Raw genomic sequence first — 24,517 nt, 5'->3', positions numbered from 1 at the left:
TGGAATACTGACAGGTGACTAATTCTTTGTGGTTCAATAAAACTTTTATTTATTTTGGAAATCACTACATCTAATTTAGAAAGAGGCATTACATGTTTTTTTTTTTTTTAATTTATTGTGTGTGCAGACCAAAACTGACAACTCTAATATGTGAAGCTACCATATTGATAATGGCCAATGAGTGAAGCGATGTTAATCTTTCATGAGGTAGTATTGTTTTTTTTATTTATTTATTTATTAAAGAAGGCAGTCCCTTTACCATTTGACAGCATTCCATTCAGAATTCCTGGCCACCCTATCTATTGCAATGCTGTACAGAAGTTATGTTGGTTGTGTTGGATTAACTGGCCACTTAGCCCAAATGGCAGCAGAAATTGCCATCAACAGGTTACCATCCCTGGCAGATGGAGATGGGTCATTGACTAAACTTTCTTTCTCAGAGGCAGACCCCATGGATCTTTTTGTCAACAAGACCAATGATCACTTAATAACATAAATTTTCACAGCCAGATGCCCTCTTTTAGTTCCATTTCACAACATGTAGAGATCACAGTGGTCAAATACAAACCCTCAATCCTTAATTTTTAATTTAGAATATATTAAAATTAGATTTAAAAGAATCACATATTTTGGGTGATTTACACATTGCATTAATGACTGCCGAAAAAGATGAGCAGAAATACCAGAGATCTATGTTAATTTAATTTTCATGTTAGTCTAATTCAGAATTAAAAGTATCTACAGTTTATATTGAAAGCTGTTTGTTGATCATTATATCCTTCAGCAACCACAGCAGGAATTTGTTTTTTTGTTTATACAGTAATTATAATTTTGAGTAATTTTTTATCTAACACATGGTGAAAAACAATTTGATAAATTTTCTGCATTGAATATGCCCATTGTTTATGAAATTTTGACAGATAATATATCAGATTTTTGATTTTAATAATTTTTCAAAAGAACTAATTTTTTTTTAGGTTCCATATTTTCCAATACAGTGATACACTACCTAAGCCTCTGTAAATCAACAATTTAAATGAATTGGATTAGTTTTCAGTCTGTTGCCAGTTGACGTTTTTCCTCCTCCTTTTAATTTTATAAGTAAGTTTGGTTTTCTCATAACATTTTGAAAGGAAATTGAATATTTATTATATATAGTAGAACCTCGATATTGCACTACCTCAAAAAAGCAACACTTCGCTATTTTAAAATGATGTTATGCACTAACTTGTTTTTGATAACCAAAATGTTAATATTGTTTAATTTTTTTATATTAAAATGAAGAATTTCTATATTTAAACATATCAAGTGGGAAAACATCATTCTAATAATACAATCTGTATTCTTTATCACGTACCTCTTATGCGGGAAAGCTTTTTACCAGGGAAACTTTTTAACTGGAAAATAATACATTACAATATATAGAGTTAAAATTGGGAATTAAGAAACCAAATCTAGTAGATGGGAAAACTTCTTATGCAGAAATTTCTTATCCAGGTTCTGCTGTGTATAAATTTTATATCATACTTTACATTTACTGTTGGATTTGTTAGATTTACAGTAAAACTTATTGTATCTAAAAAAGGTACACTAGAATCCACAAAATTGCGGAAAGTTTTGCTGAAACAAGCATTAGACCTAAATAAATCATTTTCCCTGAAGACAGTCCCTTAAATCATTGTTCCTGCAGTAATAATTCAGGCACACACAGGTTTCTTAGGGGGAAGTCTTGTCTGACCAGTTTGATTTGATACTATCATGTGATCACAAATGCACTGGATGCAAAAAAATAATTTCGTATACTTGGATTTCAGGAAAGCTTTTGATACTGTTGCATATGGAAGACTGCTGTACAAATTGGAGTAGTATGGCATTAAGGGCAAGTTGCTACAATGGATAAAAGGATGGTTGAGTGGAAGAATACAGAGTTGTAATCAGTGGACAGTACTTTTCACGGACTAATATTATTAGTGGAGTCCTCCAGGGTTTGGTGTTTGACCCATTGTTTTATATGTTTATCAATAATATTGATGAAGGTATATCACTCTCAATGTCGCAGTTTTCAGATGGTACAAAGGTTGGCAGGGTTAGTAATGACAGTATGCTACTGCAACAGGATCTAAAAAAGTTGGGCAGATGGGCTGAAAAGTGGCAACTGAAGTATAACATTGACAAATGCAAAGTACTGCTTATGGGTAGCAGTAACCCCAGAGAAACATACCAACTGTGTGGTACTACACTCAGGGTGGTAGAGAATGAAAACCTAGGGGTTATTGTCCAGTCAGATATGAAGTTTTCTGAGCAGTGCAGAAAGGCTGCCGGAGCAGGTCATGGGGTCTTGTCAATGTAAATACAGGAATTTTTCTATTAGGGAAAAGGAGATGATTATATAAGGCAATGGTCAGCCCATGCCTTGAGTACTGCGTACTGGTCTGGAGGTCTCATTTTAAGAAGGATGTAGAGTTGCTAGAACGAGTACAGGGAGGGGCAACAAGATTGGTGAGGAAAACAAAGGGGTCATCTTACTAAGAAAGGCTTAAGTTCTGCAAATTGCGGCATCTGGAGACTAGGAACCTGTGAGGCGATCTGATTAAGGCATTGAATGGTTCGAGCAGGCTCAATGCTGATGGGATTCTTCCTCTTGCTTAGATTACAAACCTGAGGGGACATAAATTGAAATTTAGGAAAGACAGTTGTAGAATAGATGTGCGAAAGTTTGCCTTTAGCTAGCAGGTAGTTGACTGCTGGAACAAACTTCCATCTGTCGTTGTGGAAGTTGATAGCTTAAATAAATTCAAGGAAGGACTGGACAAACTTTTAGAGTGAATGGCTGGGTGAAATGTTTTTTTTTTTCTTTTTTTTTTTTTGGCTGATGCTGTTATAAGCTTGCTTTCTTGCCTCATATGCCCGTGTTATTCTTATTAGCTGACCAAAAATGATTAAAATTTTCTTATTAGCTGACCAAAAATGATTAAAATAATTTATTATGTTGATTACAGAATTTTTGAAAGCCTCTATATGGACATATTAGAAAAATCACAAAAATGTACAGGCAGTAGTTTGTTGTTTCACTTTTGAACGCTGCCTTGTACCCAGTGCCATCTTAGGGCACAGCAACAGGGAAATCACCTGGGCTTTGTGAACCTTGATAATTTTTTTATAATAAAACTGTTATATTTAGTTGTATATTCAATGGAAAAGGTATTAGGCATAAAGCAATTAATGAACTTCAAATTGCCTTTGTTACTGCATGGTATGGCATTTTAATTCAAATAAATGTTGTGAGCAAGGTGATGAGAGGTCAAACAGTAGTAACCATCAATGCATCAACTCATTTTAAGAGTTGCTTGGAGTATCTGTCCCATTTATGTTACAAAAGAGATTGCAGAATCTTTTGATGCCCTTTGTCTTAAGAACTTGCACAAAAGCAAAATAAAAAATGTTTGAATGGAGACAAGACGAATCAGTAAAGCAAAGACCAGAGGAAATATTGAAACATGAATTTTTCTTTATTACTATGGATACCATTCATCTTCCATGAAAGAGCAGTTGAAAATTAAATAAATAATTGAACAGCTTGAAAATCAAAACAAACTATGGGGAATTTTATATAATCCTATTAAATTACCAGAAGACTTAGCCACTCACTGCCTGAATTTACAACTGGTCCATTCCATTTATCAGAAAAATCTTCATCCTAGTGACCATTTTGACATAAATGGAATGGACTTCTGTGATGAGCTGAAAAATCTTTGTTTTTGTTCTACCAACTGATAAAGATTTATAACAAGAAAACAAGAAGCTGTTCAACTTATCCATGACACAAATGAGTGACACCTCCCTAAATATGAGTATACAGGTGGTGGAACTACATATTTTACTAACCTTACTGGTAATGGCTGCCAATGCTGGAAGAAGTACTCAAAATTGACCTACCTTTAGTTTGTATTGACAGACCAGAGGCTCATGTCATTGGTGATACCAGTTGAAAATGAGATTGCTTGTAAACTTGACCTGACATAAATCATGATCCATTTTGCCAGGCGAAACTTAAAAAAAAAAAGTAAATTTTAATTTTTGAATATATATTATGGTTTGTTTCTTGTCAATTTTACAGGAATAAAAACCAAAAAAACACTAATACCTCATACCCTCTAAATATAGTTATTTTCAAATAATTATAATTTAGTTAAAAGTTATGTTTTTATTTATCAAATAAATCTTTAATTATTTATTTAAAACCTATTTTAAATAAATGAATTTTAAATAAATAATTAAATATTTAAATAAAAATAAAAGTTATTTATTTAAAGTCTATTTTAAAATAAACTAAATACAGTATTTCATTTCATTACATTACACTAAAACTATTTTTATAGTGGAATGGAGGAATAATAGAACACTCTTTCCCCTTGGCGCTATTTAACCTAGAGTAACTAGAGAGTCACGTGTAGCATCTGTTGTCTAATTTTTAAAAATCACATCAGTTATTTCTACTATCTTGTGTTAGCAAATGTGGTCAGATTAAGGAACATCCATGGAGCAAGCAGACTAAAAGTAGAAACAGCAGGGAAATTGGAAGCAATTTAATTGGAAATTTTGGGAAAATAATTTTGAAATCATTTCTGCAAATGATGATTGACATTTACCTATCCATAGTCACAATTATTTACAATGGAAACAGTGAATGAAGACACAAGACAAAATAAACTGATATAGAAATAAAACAAAGTATTAAAATGTCACCCATTATTGTTATTCTTCTTTTTTTGGCAATAAATTTATATTTATATTTTATTGTTTCATTTTGCTCAGCTGACTATTTTTATGAAATAGTATAAATAAAACTGCAGAATACAGGCAATCCCTGTATAACCCGATACTTCTACAACGCAGTTTCACTCTAACACGATTGATAAATTGCGGCAATCCTCGCACAACACAGTACTTAAATAACACGGTTTTGCTCTAATAAGGTTAGGGAATTTTGGTAAACCTCGCATAAAAGGGTATTTTTGAGCTTTTGTGCGGAGAAAATCCTGCTATTATGTTGGATGTAATTTTTCAAAATATCCACTCTTTTTGAATCCCCGCTGTTGATTTGCTAGTCAAAAAAAATTGAGAAATCTCTGTATTTTATTTTGTTGGGAAATCCCCGTGTTACCTTCTGTCCTATTGAACTTGTAGAAAAATCTCAATTTCAAAGTTTTATTGTTATTGGATAGCACACCGGGCCATCCAACAGATTTAAGTCATCTGAATGTTGAAGTTATGTTCCTACCACCACAGTTGTACAAGGTTAATACAACTTCATTCATTCAGCCATTAAATCAAGGCATTATATCCACCTTTAAAACTCATTACATCTCCGGGGGCTCACATCTGGTGAGTATGGGCTTGGCACACCCAGGGTCCTGAGCTGGATATCATCATTCTTCTCTTTCTTGGTGATTCCCTTCTAATTTTGACACACACACACACACACCCTCTCTCTCTCTCTCTCTCTCTCTCTCTCTCTCTCTCTCTCTCTCTCTTTCTCTCTCTCTCTCTCTCTCTCTCTCTCTCTCAGGGTTACTCGGGAACTGTTTTTTTTTTTTTTTTCCTGGTGCAGCATAAGCCTCAGGCTTCCTTGCATCATATGGATATTAATAATAATAATAATAATAATAATAATAAAATCGTTACAATGGATTTTGGATAAAAAATGATTCCGAATCTACTGAAGTGATGGATGCATGGAAACATTTCTCAATTGTGGTCTCTATCAGAATTATATCTTTATCACTGAAAGAAGTAAAACAGTCAACGTTAAATGCATGTGGGAAAATGTATGGCTAGAATCAGTTCATTCAGGAAATGTGGTTGAACCGGCAGAAAACGGAATCAGTGCGATAGTAGGATGGGAAGGTTTTGATGATATGACTACTGAAGCCCTCGTGGGTAGCACAGTTGGTTTCGTCGGAGAATTTTTATAGGTCTTTTTAACAACGTGGCTGAGTTAGTCGGGTTCAGATGAGGGTAGCATGGTTTTTCTCCCGGAAACTCTGGTTTTTCGTCCAGCAAAACAGAAAATTGATCTCAGGACAAACGCAATTTATAGACAATATACACAGAGCAAAATGGCCTTAGCCACCTATGCTTCTAAAAAAATTTTAAAAAAGATACGATTACTGAAGATGTTCCAGAATTACAGGTAGAAAAAGAGGTTGCCAAAGCAGATTTGGTGGAAATGTCATCAGAGGTAAAACCAAATCAATTCAGAGGATGATAGCACAGATGAAACTTCTAAACTTCCAAATTTCATGCTAAAATCATATGGGAAGGCATAAAGTTAGTCAAGCAATTAGAATCATTTTTTAATGCAGATTCTTGAATGAAGGGAGCCCAAAGTTCAAAAGGGAGCTTCAAAAATGCTTAGTTCTGATGAAAATCACAAATATTTATCAAGCAAAATTAAACAAACCCAGATTACTGATTTTTTAATGAGAGTAGAAATTTACACAAAATCTAGAATGATGTATTTTTGTTAGTTTTTGGAACGTAACCCCCTTTTTGTACTTTTTATTAGTCCCATATAACACTGTTTTGCACAACACGACATTTTATAGGAACCTAACTACCCTGTTATACAAGGGTTACCTGTATTAACATTAATCATTTAAATAATGGCTAGAAATATCATGAAATAAAGTTAAGCTCTCAGGTTTAGTTATCTCTGAAGTGCAGTTATCCTTCATTTATCTGTATAACCCTTACTTATCCCTTTACAAGGCATTAAAAGTATGACATTATCAGGTGTGATGGCGGACTTTATTCCACCATTGTTATGCTTGGAATAAAGCCATGAAATAATTGAAAATTGTTCCCTTTTGAAAACACCTTTATTTTTGATCTGTTATATTACTATGAAAAATACAATTTTTTATATTGAAAATGTATATCCGATTTTTATTTTTTTATTTTTTATTTTTATTATTATGTATATCTGATTTTAATTATTTTAAATAATAATAATAAATTATTATTATTTAAGAATTGGAAACAAGCCTATTATGATATGCAATGTTCTTCTCTTGAACAGCCTTAGCACATTTATTGGAAAGCCAAGGTTTGGATAAAGGACGAGATTTTAAAGTGGAGTGTGGGATAAAGGATTCTATTCCTAAAAGAATAATTTCACTGACACGATCTGAGCAAACATTGACATCAGAAGTTATGAAACTGTAATCCCACCAAGCAAAAGAAGAAAAAAAATCTAGCAGGTCATGCCATTTTGCATTCTTGTAATGCCAAACAATACGAGGTTGGAAATAGCCACGAGATAAAGGCTCCATTGGAGAAGAGACAATCTCCAAGTTGTGATCTGAGGTGCCTAAAGGACCACTCACTTCGACCATGTACTTAGAAGGGTTGTTTGTGAGAAAAAGATCAAGCATGTTGGCTGTATGGTTAGGATTGTCCGGTGTTCTTGTAGGTAAATGAACAATCTGTTCTAGGTCATTAGTAATTGCAAAAGCCTCATCATCTCAACCAGCTTGGTTGTTGTGAATAGAAAACGGAAGCCAGCTGGAGTTGTGAACATTAAAATCACCAAGGAAAATTGCCTCACTGTTAGGAAAGTTGGACTGGAGAAAATCAAGTTGCAAAGAGAGGAAGTTAAAGAGCTCCAAGTGATTAGTGGAGATGGGAGAACGGTAGAGACAACAGATGAATTTGACACAATGAGGTAGAGAGATTTTAAGCCAGAGGAGATTTCAAATTACCAAGTCGCTGACAGGGAATATTGGAATGGACATATGCACAAGTACCACCTTTGAGGCTAAAGGACTCATACAGCAAATAATTTGCGCAACTGAGATGAGCAGTAGTTGAATCAACCGATAACTGAGATTCTGTCAGAAAAAGCACATGGGGTTTGGCAGATTGCAAGTGGAAATGGAAGTCATTGAGATTAGAATTGAGACCACGTATATTTGTGAAATGAACTAGGACCTGTTTAGTTCTTTTTGCAGATAAGCTTACTCTATTAGTTTGACAATTCATGATATATTCAGTAGTAAGAAAAAGTGGTGGGGGGACATGCTGTATGAAGTAATGAAATTTCTGGATATGGCGTACACATGGTATGAATATACCCAGATCCTTGACATGACATGGCTTTGACAGTGCCCCCCCCCTGCATACACACTACTCGGACTCCCTCCAGTCACTATCTGGCAGAGTAGAAGTAGCAAGATTATGCACTAGCTGATCCAGAAGCCTCCTAAAGAGTTACCAATAGGTTCAGTCCGGTGTACTAACTAGCGGCCGGCCTACGAACACTGTTTTAGAGCTGTACCCTCGAAATGTAAGGAAGATTGGATCTCGCCATGATGTTCATCATAACCTCAAATGTCATCAGTCATACTTCATGATGGAAGAGATGGGAGAGGGTTGACTGGAACTTACTCTGGAGACTAAACACAGGTTCCACCACTTCAAGTCTTCAATAAGCAAAGTGGTGGTATTGCACCAGTTGATGAGAGTTATCTACCACCTAGTATTGTCTGGTAACACAGGGGCGGCATTTCTCCATGTGGTGTGGGCACCACACCTTGACCCCTGCTTACGTTACTTGACACCTGGGTGGTCACCCATAGTGTGCTTGTGCATGGAGATTATACCCAGGATTACTATCAATCCCACTACCATGAAGGTGCAAGCAGAGGATTTGGCTGTCACAAACCATCCAGACTTTGCCAAAAATGGGTCCGCTTGACTTGACTTGAATGTAACTCGAATATCAGTTCCATCAGCGTTTTAGCTCCCAGGTAACAAGTATTACTTGTCTGGCATATCTGAGAGAATGTCTGTGACAACTTGAAGGACCAATACAAGAACTCCCCAACTTACACAATACCCGACTTACGCAAATTTGACTTTATGTAAGTTTTTGTCAGCCGGTGCAAACTGAAAATTATGTAAACGTATTTTGCATCTGTAGGGATAAATGGAGGTATTGTGAAAATATCGTAATGTGACCCAGTAACATATTGTTTTTTTGTAATATGCTCCAAGTCCTTGGAAGTTGATAATTTCACTATATTACTAAGCTATTTATCTCTCTAAAAGGTCATATTTATAATGGAAATTGCACTATATTTTCATTCTTATCATATGTCCATTACAAGAATCAATTTTCAGTGCCTTTGTGATATTTTTCTAAAGCAGGTTTCTGGAGGTCACAACCATAAAACAATAAAAACAATTTGCACTTTCTAGTTTATTGGGATTTTTTGTTAGTGCAATCTAAATGGGCAAACAGACGAGTAAACTTGATCTTATTGCATTTGCAATAATACCAGTAACTGGAATTCTCTGTGTTTTTATGCTATTATGGTGAAATGAGTTCCCATTCACTGAAATCTTCAATCATATAAAAAATAAATTTCAGAAACTTCTCTTCATTCCTATTTATATATTACAATGATGAAGGAAAGGGACAATTGGAAAGTGCAAGAGGTGACAGTACTAAGAAAAGAAACAAGATTCATTTAGAAATGAAGATGATTAATTAAGAAGTACAAAGCAGGACAAAGTTTGCCACCTATTGCATGGAATTAGGTCTCGCTGCTTCAACAGTGAATACTATTTTAAGGAACAGTGCACGTATAAAAGAACATGTCAAAGAATTAATACACTTAAGATCAACAGTGATCACAAAACAGTGTTCAGGTGCTATATTAAAGATGGAACAGCTATTAATCATATGGATAGAAAATCAGATTCAGAAGCAAGTGCCCCGAGTCCAATGGCCATTCAAACAAAAGGAAGAAGTATTAAGATATTAAGGATAAGTACGACAAACCCCAAGCCAAGTTTGTGGTAAGCAATGGATGGTTTAATAGGTTCAAGCATTGAGCTGGTTTCCAAAACATCAAAGTATGCAGTGAAGTCGCCAGTGCTGATTCTGCAACTGCAGAGAAATTTTGTGATGTGTTGGAAAAAATTATTGATGAATTATTGATTCAATGCAGCAAATTTTTAACATTGGCGAGATGCCCTGTATCGGAAAAAAATGCCGGGTCGAACATACATTGCCAAAGAGAAAAAGAATGCCTGATTTCAAGACTTCAAAAGATAGGGCCGTGCCCTTGCTTTGGGCTAATGCAGCAGGAGATTACAGATTAAAATCACTGTACCATTAAAACAAGTGTACCATTCTGGAAGTCTTCATGCATTTAAGGGCATCAATAAAGCCACTCTACCCATGCATTTCCCATCAAACCAGAGAGCATGGATAACAATATCTCTCTTCGAGGATTGGTTTAAATGCTGCTTCATTTCCGAGGTTCAAAAATATTGTACAGATAATGACGTTCCTTTCAAGATTTTGCTTCTATTAGATAATGCTCCTGGACATCCTATGCATCTAGATGATTTCAGTTCAAACGCGAGAATCACATTTCTACTGCCAAACATGACTTCACTCAACCAAATTATGGATCAGGGTGTTATTTAAAATTTAAAAGCATACTATTTATGCACAACATTTCGCTCAGGCATTGTCTGCTGTAGATAGAAAAATTTTACGTTAAGAGACTTTGGAAAATTAAATGCACTAGGCATAATCCTTATGGGTTTTGTGAAGGTTTTGTTGTGAAGGCTGCCTTCTACGATGCCTTCTACGCTACAATCGTAGCTCAAATCTATGGGTTAACTATGGTGTATTTACACCGATATTATATAGTTAAGAGACTTGGAAATCTTTCAATATTTACCAAACCATGTTAATCATTAATAAGGCCTGGGTGAAAATTACTAAAAATTATTTAAATGGCGCATGAAAGAAAATATGCCCAAGGTACGTAAAAGGCTTCGAAGGATTTGAAAAAGACGAATCATATGAAGAGGTTACAGATAAGATTGTAAAGGTTGTAGAGCTACTTCAGTTGAGGTTGATGTCAAAGACGTGGAGGAGTTAATAGAGGAAGAAGAGAAGGAATTATCTAACAAAGAACTTATTGACTTGCAGGCAGCGATAGTGAAAGAAGAAAATGCTGACAGCTCAAGATGAACCAAATGTGGAGCCAAGACGCTTCATCACCAGAGAGACCGAGAAATGGCAGTGGTATTTCGTGAAATTGTATGTGCAATGGCGAGGTTTGAAAAGATGGATCCTGACAGCAAACGATTCTTAAAAGTTAACAGAGAGGTGAATGATATGCTTGCTTGCTATAAAGAAATCTACGATGAAAATAAAAAAGCCACCGTCCAGTCATCCATTAATATGTTCTTTCATAAGTTTGAGCGGCCAACCCCTTCTAAATCTCCACAGCCCTCGACCTCTGCAGCAGCGTACTTATCAGCTGAAGTTGTCGATTCTGGCAATGATGCTCGAGAGGTAAAACTTACTGACGTTATGCCGGTCTCCTCTCTTTTTTTTGTAATTTTATAATTTTTAAAAATTTTAAATTGCACACTTTTGTAATTTTTCCTGCACACGAGATAAAAAATTGAATAAATACAATAAATAATTCTATTCACATGTTCATCGAACATTTGTTTTTTGATTCAATCAATTCAGCGAGCACAGTTGTGAGTAATGCACAAGCATGGGGGAAATTCTGCCTTATGTAGAGTTCTATGGAACCCAACCCTTACATTAATCGGGGAGCGGCTGTATTTGTACATTGTCCAAATTTCTTAATTTTCAGTATTTTCAGCACAAATGACAATTGAGAAAAACGAGTGTTCAGTAAAAGCAGCTTTCTGTTAGGATGGTGAATAACAAGTTGAAACTTAATGTGTACATACTCAAAGATGTTGTAGGCCTTGCTGACAGTCTTTTACCTAAGAAAAGATTATTCACCAAATATTTTTATAAAATTTTGTACAGGCAACATATAACACAATACTTCTACGCAATGGTGTCACTCTAGCATGATTGATAAATTGCAGCAATCCTCACTCAACACAGTACTTATATAACACGGTTTCGCTAGACACGGTTAGAGAATTTCAGCAAACCTTGCATAACAGGGTATTTTTGAGCTTTTTTGCGGGGATAACTCTGCTATTATGTTGGATGAAATTTTTCAAGATTTCCACTCTTTTTGAATCCCCACTGTTGACTTGCTAGTCAAAAATAAAAAAAAATTGAGAAATCCCTGTATTTTATTGGAAATCCCTGTTACGTTCTGTGCTATTGAACTTGTGCTTTTTGAACTTGTGGAAAAATCTAGATTTGAAAGTTTTGTTACTATTCATAGCAAGCCAGGCCATCCAAAAGATTTAATTCATCCAAATGTTGAAGTTATGTTTCTACCACCACAGTTGTACTGGGTTAATACAACTTTTTTCATTCAGCCATTAGATCAAGGCATTATTTATATCCACCTTTAAAACTCATTACATCAGAAAATCGTTACAGTGGATTTTGGAAAAAAATTGATTCCGAATCTATTGAAGTAATGGAGGCATGGAAACATTTTCTCAATTCTGGAGTGTGTTAGTTGTTGTTGTTATTTGGTTTTTAGGAGCATTAGCAACTAAGGTCATATTGCTCCGGGAATATGTGGTGGTCATTCCCTGACCTTTCCGCATCCTCCGTATTTGGTGGTGACGGGCTCGAACCCCGGTCTAATCAAGAAGCGTGTTCTACGCACTGCCGCTCTTTCCTACCTGGCTACGGAGGCACCCAGAGTGTGTTAGAATCTTTGCTTTATTGCTCAAAGAAGTAAAACCGTCAACGTTAAATGTGTGTGTACAAAAATGTATGGCCAGAGTCAGTTCATACAGGAAATATGGTCGAACCAGCAGAAAACAGAATCGGTGTGATAGTAGAACTTCCTATGTCTGTAGGAGGGGAAGGTTTTGATGATATGACTACTGAAGCCCTCATGGGTAGCACAGTTGGTAGAATCACCCTCCTCCCCACACCAGGTGGAAGAGACCTGAGTAAAAATCCCTTTTCCGATGATGAGGGGGGGGGTCTTTTTCACAACATGGAAAGTTAGTTGGGCTCAGGCAAGGGTAGCATGGTTTTTTCTCCCAGAAAGTCGGGTTTTTCGTCCATCAAAACAGAAAATTGACCTCAGGACAAATGCAATTTATAGATTTAAAAATGTTCCAAGAATTACTGGTGGAAAAAGAGGCTAGCAAAGCGGATTTGGTGGAAATGGCATCAGAGGTAAACCAAATCAATTCAGAGGATGATAGTGCAGATGAAAATTCTAAACTTCTAAATATTACATTAAAGTATACGAGGGTTACCTTACATTGTTTTAATTCATACAAATGGCATTCCTATGGACTGTATATGGGAAGGCATAAAGTTAGCCGAGCAATTAGAATCTTATTTTCTGAATGCAGATTCTTGAATGAAAGGAGCTCAAAGTTCAAAAGGGAGTTTCCTATCGTGTTATACGAGGGTTATCTTACATTGTTTTAATTCATTCAAATGACATTCCTATTGACTGTATTAAAAGCTTTATCAAAGTCTGAATATATTATGGTAAAATATTCTTTACTTCCAGTTCTTTTTTGACTGGTTCATTATAGTTTATCAGTTTAGTTAGATATGGTTTCCCTTTAACAATCCCATGCTGTGTACCTCATACAATTTTATTCCTGTCCAAATGGTCATGCATTATATATATATATCGTTAATTATGAATTCCATAATTTTCATTAACATAGAGATTAAAATGAAGTATGCTATCATGAGAAATTTATGGCCTCATTTGTTAACAACACATCAGAGTACTTGCACAGTTTATTTATGTTTCATTATTAATCTTTTTTCAAGCTAAATATAAATTAGCGAATTTGCAATAGGGCATCGTTTAAGTTACATCTAATATTGTGAATGCCTTCATGACGAGTTGCCATGACATTGCACTACTTCGAATAAGTAACGCTTCACCCGAAGGAGAAGTCTGTTGTTACTTATTCTCGGTGGATACCACCACCCAGACTGCACCGTTTCAGGGCTATTTGGCCCTTCTTTGGTGGGTGGGTAGGTACCTAAGTGTGATGTAATGATGGCAAAACAGTTGTGAAGTATATCTTCACAATATGAGAGATGCCTGATGGTATATGATATAAGTTAAGACTCTAATGCATTAGGGCTTAAAGCCTCAAGCTGCGAAAGAGATTAGACTGTGTATTTTAGTGCAATTGCATCATTTATACACATCTAATGTAAAATGAAATTGTAAACTCTAATGATGGCACTGTATAGAACAGTGGTCTCCAAAGTGGGGTGTGTGCACTCTAGCGGCTGCGAGATGATCCATGGGGTGCACGGGATAATCCTCAATAAAATCGTGATGGCTGTTTTCCACATGGATATTATAATCTAGATGTAACGCATACCATGTAAATTATTTCTAAATAAAACAAATAGTATTGCATTACATTTACTATTCTTGTTACATTAATTATTTCTTATCATTTTGTACTTGAACTTCAGTTTAATTTTGTTTTGTAATTTTTATTTGTTATCTTTTAAAATTATATGTGATTTAGATATCATGCCTTTCATGTAAATGATTTATAAATTTAAAAAAATATATCAAACTTATATATTTAATTTTTTTTTATTCTGGGGTGTGCACCAGTCCTCCACCAAGTAAAGTGAGGGTGTGCAACCAAAAAAGTTTGGAGAGCACTAGTATAAAGTATAAATAGAAACTTATTTATTTTTGTAACTGCCTTTGTAAATTGGAGAGATTTACACATCTCCAGTCTTTTGAGACATCCTTCACCTAAGTCCAGGGATGCACTCATTATAATAGAGAGAGAGAGAGTGAGAGAGAGAGGATTTGAAATCTGCTTTCTTTAATATATTATTGGACAATTTCCATTAGCACCTTGCCATTTTTGCTTTTAAGCATGATAATTTCTATGTCAATCCATTTTGCCGAGAACAAGCCTATATGTTTCCACAAAAAAGTACATGGCCCATTGTTAGCTCCTGTGCTGGCAAGTTAGCTGCATGTAAACTCTGGCTTCCATTCTCCAGAGCATAAAGAGAAATTTTAAAAATAAAGTCAAATCTAAACAAACACTCACACGTGACTATTGATGCAAAAAAAAATTATTTAGGTCATCAGCTATTTGTTTAGCATCGGTGATGTCATCAAAGCCTGCCTGTATTCATATGGTATAAACCATTTATTATTGCTCTTGGTCTTCTTTTGTCAAAGCCATTTCATAGCCCTTCTTAATGTCTTGCTGCTGAAGTAACTTTATTACTGATTTGCCATAGTGTTTGGTCTGTTGATAATTTTTATTGATACATGCAAATTTTTTCTGTTATTATTAATGTTTTTAGTTCAGTAGTAATCAATTTTGATGAAGACCTAGAGCAATAACTCTATAGAAGTATAGAAAGATGACCAGTTTATGAAATTATTTCTTTCAACATCTCACATTGAGTATCAGTGCTTTTTACATTCACCAGCTCTTTACATTACATGGAACTTATTATATGGGTGAAAATTAAAACCTTTCTTTTTTTTTTTTCTTTTTTTTTAATAATTGGTAAGATATATGTTTCCTTGTGATAATTTTCAGTATTATATAAATCTTAGTAAAATTAGTAATTACATAAATCTTAGTAAAAATAAATTAAGAACATTGTTTCCCCATGTGAAATTTTATATCATGTCATTCTAACATGCTGCTATAAAAATCCAGAAGTATGCCATTATTGTGCATGTGACAAATCACCATACACCACAAATCCCAGTCTACCCTTAGAGAAATAAAGTTCCATCCCCCTTGCCCTCCCCATAAAAATGTATTCATCCATTTGTGTGTTTAAATTGTCATCATATTCATCATATTGACTTGGTCTGTAGTGTGTTCCCAGTCTTGTTTTTGCTTCTGCCCCCTTCACCTCTTCTGTCATATATAGGGGCAGGTATGATTTTGGGATTGGAGGCAAATATCACATAATTAGTAGTGGTATATGATGCAAGAAAGCAAGCTTATATAGCATCACCCAAAAAAAAAAAAAAAAACCCTTCCCATTTCATCTGTTTATTCACTCCAAAAGTCTCTCCATTTCTTCCTTGAATCTATTTAAGCTATCAACTTCCACAATGACAGATGAAAGTTCATTCTAGCAATCAACCACTTGCGGGTTAAAGACAAATTTCCACACATCTGTTCTGCAAATGTCTTTCCTCAGTTTGAATTCATGCCTCTTCAAGTGTGGCGCCTCCATAGCCAGGTGGGAAGGAGCAGCAGTGCATAGCACACGCTTCCTGATTAGACCAGGGTTCGAGCCCGTCACCACCAAATACGGAGGATGCGGAAAGGTCAGGGAATGACCACCGCATATTCACGGAGCAATATGGCCTTAGTTGCTAAAAAACCAAATAACAACCAAAAAACCAAATAACAAACAATCTTCAAGTGTGTAATCTTAGCAATCTTAACAAGAGGAAGAATCCCACGAGCATCGAGCTTACTGAAACCATTGAGCTTGCTGAAGCCTTATATACCTTAATTGGATAACCTTGCAGGTGCCTAGTCTACAGATGCTGCAATTTGCAGAACTTAAGCCTTTCTTGGTAAGAACACCCCTTTGTTCTCTTCACCAATCTTGTTGTCCTTCTCTTTACTTGTTCCACCAGTGCTACATCCTTTCTAAAAGAGGCCTCCAGACCTGTATGCAGTACTCACAGTGCGGCCTGGCCATTGCCTTATACAAAGGGATCATCACCTCCTCTTCCCTACAAGCAAAATTCCTGTATATCATTGACAAGACCTCTTGACCAAATCTGGCGAACATATGGCCTCAGTTGCCAATGCACTATTAAACACCAAACCAACCAACCAACCTGCTCTGGCAGACTGTCTGCACTGCTCTGAAAACTTAATATCTGACTGCACAATTATTGCCAAGTTTTTTCATTCTCCACTACCCTGAGTGTAGTATCTCACAGTTTGTATCTTATGCTGGGGTTACTGCAACCATATACAGTACTTTTCATTTGCCATTTCTCAGCCCATCTACTCAACTTTTTCAGATCCTGTTGCAGCAGCATACCATCATTACTGTCATTAACAGCCCTGCCAACCTTTGCATCATCTGCCAACTTGGACATTAAGCCTGATATACCTTCATCAATATCATTGATAAATATAGAAAACAACAATGTGCTCATCACTGAACCCTGGGGGACTCCACTAATATCATTAGTTTATGAAGAGCAGTGTCCATTGATTACCACCCTGTCTTCTCTCACTCAACCAGCCCTTTATCCATAGCAGCAACTTGCCCTTAATGTCATACTGCTGCAATTTGTACAGCAGTCTTTTTTGTGCAACAGTATCAAAATCTTTCCTGAAATCCAAGTATACGATATGAAAATTATTTTTTGGATCTAGTTCCTTTGTGATCGCATCATAGTATCCAATCAAATTGGTCAGGCAAAATTCCCCTTAACAAACCCATGCTGTGTCTGAACTATAACTATAGGCTTGTCTAGATGATCTTGCATTGTTTCTTTAACCAGTGACTCCATTATTTTCTGCTGGAACTTGTTTTTTTAGGTCTTCTCACATCTTAAATTTTTTGTGACCTTTAATAGATAAATACAATATACTGGTGGTGGAAAGCAAAGAAAAAACAAAAATACACCATTCTAGATTTCGTGTATCTTCTACTCTCTTTACAAAGTCAGTAATCTGGGTTTCTTTGCTTTTGCTTGATAAATCTTTGCAAATGATCGATTTTCTGTTTTGCTGGACGAAAAACCCAAATTTCCAGGAGAAAATACTATGCTACCCTCGTCTGAGTCTGACTAACTCAGCCACACTGTGAAAAAGACCCATAAAAATTGCTCCCGCAAAAACAACTGTGCTATCCATGAGAGCTTCAATAGTAATATCATCAAAACCTTCCCCTCCTACCAATGTAGCAAGTTCTGCTATCGCACCAATTCCATTTTCTGCCACTTCGACCATATTTCCTAAATGAATAGACTCTGGCCATACATTTTTCCACACTCATTTAATGCTGACGGTTTTACTTCTTTCAGCGATAAATATATGATTCTGATACAGTCCACAATTGAAAAAATGTTTCTGTGTCTCCATTACTTAAATAGATTCTGAATCAATATTTTCCAAAATTCATTGTAACGATTTTCTGGTGTAATGAGTTTTACAAGTGAATATAATGCCTTGATCTAATGGCTGAATGAATGAAGTTGTATTAACCTAGTACAACTGTGGTGGTAGGAACATAACTTCAACATTCAGATGACTTAAATCTTTTGGATGGCTTGGCATGCTATCCAATAGTAATAAAACTTTAAAATCGAGATTTTTCCACAAGTTCAACAAGCACTAGTTCAATAGCACAGAACGTAACACAGGGATATTCCAACAAAACAAAATACGGGGATTTCCCAATTTTTTTTGACCAGCAAGTCAATAAAGAGTGGATATTTTGAAAAATTACATCCAAAATAATATCAGGGTTCCCCCCCCCCACAAAAGCTCAATAATACCTGTATGTGAGGTTTACCGAAATTCTTTAACCGTGTTATTTAAGTACAGTGTTTTGCTAGGATTGCTGCAATTTATGAATCTGTTAGAGCGAAACCATGTTGTAGAAGTAGCATGTTATACAGGGGTTGCCTGTATTTTGATAATGCAGGATGGCTAACAAGGGAAGAGTCCCAGTGGTACGTAATGATTTTGTCACATTTTTTTCCCCCAGTAACATGCTAAAAACACTATTTTTTCCTAGTGGCAGTCACCACCTAGCTGCCCAGGCTATCCCTCCCTGAAGACTAGGCAAATTTCAGTATGAAATTACAAAGTTATGCAAATAAGCCTGAGAGGTCACAAATGGTGTGTTAATAATTCATAAAAACATATCCTAATCTTGTATTGTCACTTGTAACAGGTATTAGTGTATTGCTACATCTTGTAGCAACACACAGACAGTCTTAACTTTTGATCTTTTTTTTTGTTTGTAATCCCATGTAACTTATGGGAGTACTTTTTCCAGGAATCCTTTAAAAAAATTTAGTTTATTTTAAGCTTAAAAGTGCCTTCTATTTCACTATTTATGAATACAAAAAGTACCTAGTCAATTTTTTCTAATTTACCAATCAATAAATTCGAGGCTGGTCTTCTTTGGAACACACTTGGATGTTTGCGATTTTCACTTTGGCCTCTTTGTCATTAAAATTACTAGGTGCTGTCTGGTTTATTAAATAATTTCCTAAATATTTTTTGTTCTTCAGAAGTAGAATCAATTTTTTGATGAGCCAAACATTTTGTATCAGTTTGTTAGAATTCCTATTCTAGAGTGTGGATCAGGCTTTAGAGGGTGTTATAGCAAAATTTATAGCAGTGTGGGGTTCTAAGGTGTTTCCTATATTCTCTTGTGGTGGATACATATTGGCCATAAGGTGCAAGGAATACAGGCTTTTGTTGCAACAGCCAAAATCCTATGTATGTTTTTTCCCTCTTCCTATAGGTACCACTCCAGAGGGCTTTAGAATTTTCCCAGGTCAGGTCCCAAGCACCCATAGAGAGAATTTATTTCAGTCAATAAGGGGAAAGATTAAAAACTTCCATAGCAATTTTGGAATAAGCCAAAATTGTTATGGAGATTATATATAAACAACCAGAACTCTAATAGTACTCTAAAGGAAGTAAGCAAACCCTTAGCCATAATCATGAGAGCTTCCTTGGGCTCAGGGGATGTACCCATGGACTGGAGATGTGCAAATGTGACCCCAATTCACAAAGGATGATCAAAGGGCGGCACAAATAATTGTAGACCTGTTAGTTTAACTTCTCTTGCGAGAGTAGTAATCAATGGACACTGCTCTTCGTGGATTAATGTTATTAGGGGAGTCCCTCAAGGTTCAGTGTTCGGTCCATTCTTGTTTTCTGTATTTATAAATGATATTGAAGATGATATATTAGGCTTAATATCCAAGTTTGCAGATGATACGAAGGTTGGCAGGGTTGTTAATGACACTAATGACAGTATGCTGCTGCAACAGGATCTAGAAAAGTTGAGCAGATGGGCTGAGAGGTGGCAAATGAAGTTTAACATTGACAAATGTAAAGTACTGCATATGGATAGCAGTAACCCCACAGTAACATATCAACTGGGTGGTACTACAATCAAGATAGTGGAGAATGAAAAGGACCTTGGGGTAATTGTGCAGTCAGATATGAAGTTTTCTGAGCAGTGCAAAAAGGCTGCAAGAGTAGCTCATGGTGTCTTGTCAATGATATACAGGAATTTTTCTAGCAGGGATAAGGAGGTGATTATAACCTTGTATAAGGCGATGGTCAGGCCACACCTTGAGTACTGCATGCAGGTCTGGAGGCCTCATTTTATGAAGGATTTAGAGCTGTTGGAATGAGTACAGAGAAGGGCAACAAGATTAGTGAATGGAACAAAGGGTTGCCCTTACGAAGAAAGCCTTAAGTTTTGCAGATTACAGTGTTTGGAGACTAGGCACATGCGAGGTGATCTGATTGAGGTGTATAAAGCCTTCAATGATTTGAGCATGCTCAGTGCTGATGGCATTCTTCCTCTTGCTCAGAATAATCACCTGAGAGGGCATCAATTCAAATTGAGGAAAGACAGTTGTAGGATAAATGTGCGGAAGTTTGCCTTTAGCCAGCGGGTAGTTGATCGGTGGAACAGACTTCCATCTTTTGTTGTGGAAGTTGATATCCTAAATAAATTTAAGGCTGAGCTGGACAGGTATTTGGAATGAATGGAGGGGTGAAATCGGAGCCTTTTTTTTTTTTTTTTTTTTTTTTTTGGCTGATGCTGCATAAGCTTGCTTTCTTGCATCATATGCTTCTGCTAATGCTAATAATAATACTTTTTGTCAAATTGTTTATCTGACACATGGAAATGTTATATACCAGTATTTTTTTTTTTACTTTTTTATTATTATTATTTTTTTTTTTTTTCCATTTGGATATCATGGTTATTTGTGAATGTGCTGTACCTATTTTACTATTTATCAGTACAAAGTATCTAGTCAGATATGAAGTTTTCTGCACAGTGCAGGCTGCCAGAGCAGCTTATGGGTTCTTGTCAATGATATATAGGAATTTTGCTAGCAGGGATAAGGAGGTGATTATCCTTTTGTATAAGGAAATGGTCAGGCCACACCTTGAGTACTGCCTACAGGTCAGGAGGTCTCGTTTTAGGAAGGATGTAGAGCTGCTGGAACAAGTACACAGAAGGGCAATGAGATTTGTGAGGGGAACAAAGGGTTGGTCTTACCAAGAAAGGATTAAGTTCTGAAAATTGCAGCATCTGGAGACTAGGCACCTGTGAGGTGACCTAATTGAGGTGTATAACGCCTTGAATGGTTTAAGCAAACTCAATGCTGATGGGATTCTTCCTCTTGTCCAGATTAGTCTCTTGAGGGGACATAAATTCAAATTGAGAAAAGACAGTTGTAGAATAGATGTGCGGAAATATGCTTTTAGCCAGTGGGTGGTTGATTGCTGGAACAAACTTCCATCTGTCATTGTGGAAGTTGACAGCTTAAATAAATATAAGCTTGCTTTCTTGCATCATATGCTAATGCTAATTTGTTATTGGCAACAACCAATGTAATATTGGGAAACTTATTTGGGTCGTTCAATAACTGGAATGATTTAAGCTGAATTTCGAAAAGTGAACTTTTAGCTAAAATGGTGTTCTGGCCCAATTCAAGCACTGGTTATGAATTTATTGACATGTTACCTGATCTTTAGGAAGTGACTATTAATTTTTACAAATATAAAAGTTATTATTTAAGGAGTTCTCCTCTTAAAATGAATTTAAATATTCATTTAGAATTAAGTCCTTCAGCTTTGATTGAAGATGACTAGTGGGTAGTTTCATGGTTAATAACTATAAAATAGCAAGTCACATAAAAGAAGTTCGTGTACTTGTTTAAAATATGTGAGTATCAAGGAACATGGTTCTGATTATTAAAGCTTCTTAAACACAGTAGTTCAATTACAGCTTCTTAAATACAGTTGATGAATTTGATGCATTCAGTCTGTAATTAAAAGTTACCACAAACAACTGGGGAACTGAGGGATGATATACCTGGCATCTGATGATGCATAATTTACTATATTCATTTCTCCTCCACGTTGCACTTTTGTTTACAGTAAGCACTAGAACATTTCAAAGAATAAATGTTATGACTATATTTGTTTGAAACAATAGAATTGCACATTATACTAATTTTTTTTATTCCTTTTCAGTTTAAGAATCCATCATGAGAGCTTCTATACTTTATTTTCATACTGTTCTGCTCTTAGTCTTAAGTGGAATGATTATTTCCAGAAGGTTGCATCATCGGGGCCAAACACGAGCAGCTACAATTCCACTTCCTCGTTCTTTTACTTCTTCATCATCCCCATCGCGGAAAACTAATTATGGTTTCTCAGACAACCAGGAATCCAGTAGTCAGTTTCTGCCATGGACTACAACTCCAAGAAGAAAAGAGGGTCGATTAAGGAAGACAACAGAATTGCCTAGAAATAATAAACCAAATATAATTCTTATCCTTACAGATGACCAGGATATTGAATTGGGTAAGTTTTTTCCAGAAACTTATATTTAAAACAAGATGTTCAGAAATCTAATTTTGAAATGGGAGGTTGCAGTTTTGCAACATGTGCATTATTAGAAATAGAACAATTTTTGCCCTGGAATATCAAACATAAAACATTCTGTGAGCAACATCTCGGAACCTTTTTCTGGTTTCTTGATTATGTGCACATAGCATTAAATAAAGGATACATGAGATGTGAATGAACTAATGAATATGACATAACCATGGTATTGTCATGAAATAAACTATGATGTTAAAGCTCAGTCCTGACTAAGTAAAAATTTTTCCACACACACCCTTGCAATTATTTTATCAGATCAAGCCAGGGGTTGAAAGAAAAAAATTTATGAAACAGCATTCTTGTTGATGTTACAAATGCATGTGACGAACTGGAACAGTATTCTGCTACACTAGTCCATTCTGAGTCTTGGATCAGGCAGAATTGATGCTGCTAATAATGTTCTCTCAGAAAAGAGCAAGGCTTTAAATAAGCACAAAAGATAAACTTTGTTGTGCATTTCATGAATCTTAAATTAGTAATTTAAGATTCATGAAATGCTTAAATTACATTAATAATACAACAGCAGAGAAATAGAAGTAATACTGAAAAATCTATTTTAAATTAGCCACTTATGATCATAAATGGCTAATTTGAAAACATCATCTTAGGAAGAAGTGGATCTTTTTGGAAAGAGTGCAAATTAGTTGGGAATACAAAGTAAAAAAAAAGGTATTCTTACTAAGAATGACTTGGTTCTGTTAACTGGAGTGCCTGGAAACTATATTATGCTTGGAGATCTCATTGAAGTGTTTAAAGATCTTAAAGGATTGACTAAACTGGATGCTGATGCATCTCTGCTCTTTCTCATATGACATACACAAAGGAACATATAAATTTAAATTGGAAAAGGATGGTTGCTGAATTTTCCTTCATCCAGAGAGTAGTTCCTTGTTGGAATAACCTTTCACCCCTTGTTGTGGAAGTAGGCAGTGCCAGATTTGGGCATTCTGGAGCCCTGGCATACATAAATGTTAAATGCTAAAAAATATTACTTCTTACAGAAACTGCATGGTCCAGAATTCCCCCCCCCCCATAATAGTGGGACCCTGGACAACTATGCCACTGTGTCCCAGTAAATTCATCCTTGGAAGTAGGCAGTTTGAAACAATAACAGTAATTTGAATAAATTTAAAGTACTGGACATAACTGGTCAACAAAATGAAACTTTTTTTTTTTCATTAAAGATATAAACACACTTTTCACTAAATCAGTTTTGTGTGCTGATTTCAAATATGTTCTTGGTTTTTTGCTAGTATGTGTAGTTTTTGTAACATGGCTGCTTATGAAATCAGTACAAGTTAATTAAGAATATTTCATTACAAAACACACGTGACTGGTTACAATTAAATTTTTATCATTTTTACAGTTTAAACCAAATACACATATTTAAAACAATGCAGTATCTATTCTACAAAAGATATGTACAATTTAAAAAAGGTTGTATACGTGGTTTCCTTTAGTGAACATTGTCTAGATGTTGCAGTGCAATTTCCAGCAGTAGTTTGCCAACATGCATTCATTCCATTGGCTTTGGTATCAGTTTTCCATTAACTAAACTGTCTTGATGGAAACTTTCCTCCTGGTCGTCAGTCACTCTGACAAGGTTTTCAGGAAAGAAGTTTCAGTGATATGATATCCCTTTCTTTATATGTAATTAGCAGTTTATGAACTTTATTTTGGAATGCAAGAGACCTGTGGTTATCTAAAAAGTTTCCACAAATCCATTTAAAAGTCTGCTATGCTTTTGGTTTTTAAACATTGAGCCATTTTTCAATGCCTCAATGTTTAAAAAGGAGAAGCTCTCTGAAATGACCCCGCCCCCAAAGACCTCTTTCACATTTTTGGA

At 35.6% G+C, this 24,517-nt stretch overlaps 1 protein-coding gene across 3 annotated transcripts in view; it reads left to right on the top strand.

The window, feature by feature from the left end:
- The first annotated feature begins 999 nt into the window (after positions 1–999).
- The window catches only part of Sulf1 (Extracellular sulfatase Sulf1), a 242,783-nt gene continuing 219,265 nt past the window's right edge, over positions 1,000–24,517 (top strand). For all 3 annotated transcript variants that reach the window (XM_090386513.1, XM_090386512.1, XM_090386511.1), the window contains exons 1-2: positions 1,000–1,101; positions 22,258–22,590. In XM_090386513.1, coding sequence (XP_090242639.1) covers positions 22,272–22,590 — 319 coding nt within the window. In that variant the 5' untranslated portion in view covers positions 1,000–1,101; positions 22,258–22,271. The remainder of the gene's footprint in view (positions 1,102–22,257; positions 22,591–24,517) is intronic.

This window comes from Mastigoproctus giganteus, chromosome 12, assembly GCF_048544385.1.
Source record: "Mastigoproctus giganteus isolate SK-2022 chromosome 12, ASM4854438v1, whole genome shotgun sequence".
Lineage (NCBI taxonomy): Eukaryota > Metazoa > Arthropoda > Arachnida > Uropygi > Thelyphonidae > Mastigoproctus > Mastigoproctus giganteus.
Note: the sequence above shows the minus strand (reverse complement) of the source record. Positions and strands in the feature narration are given on the sequence as shown.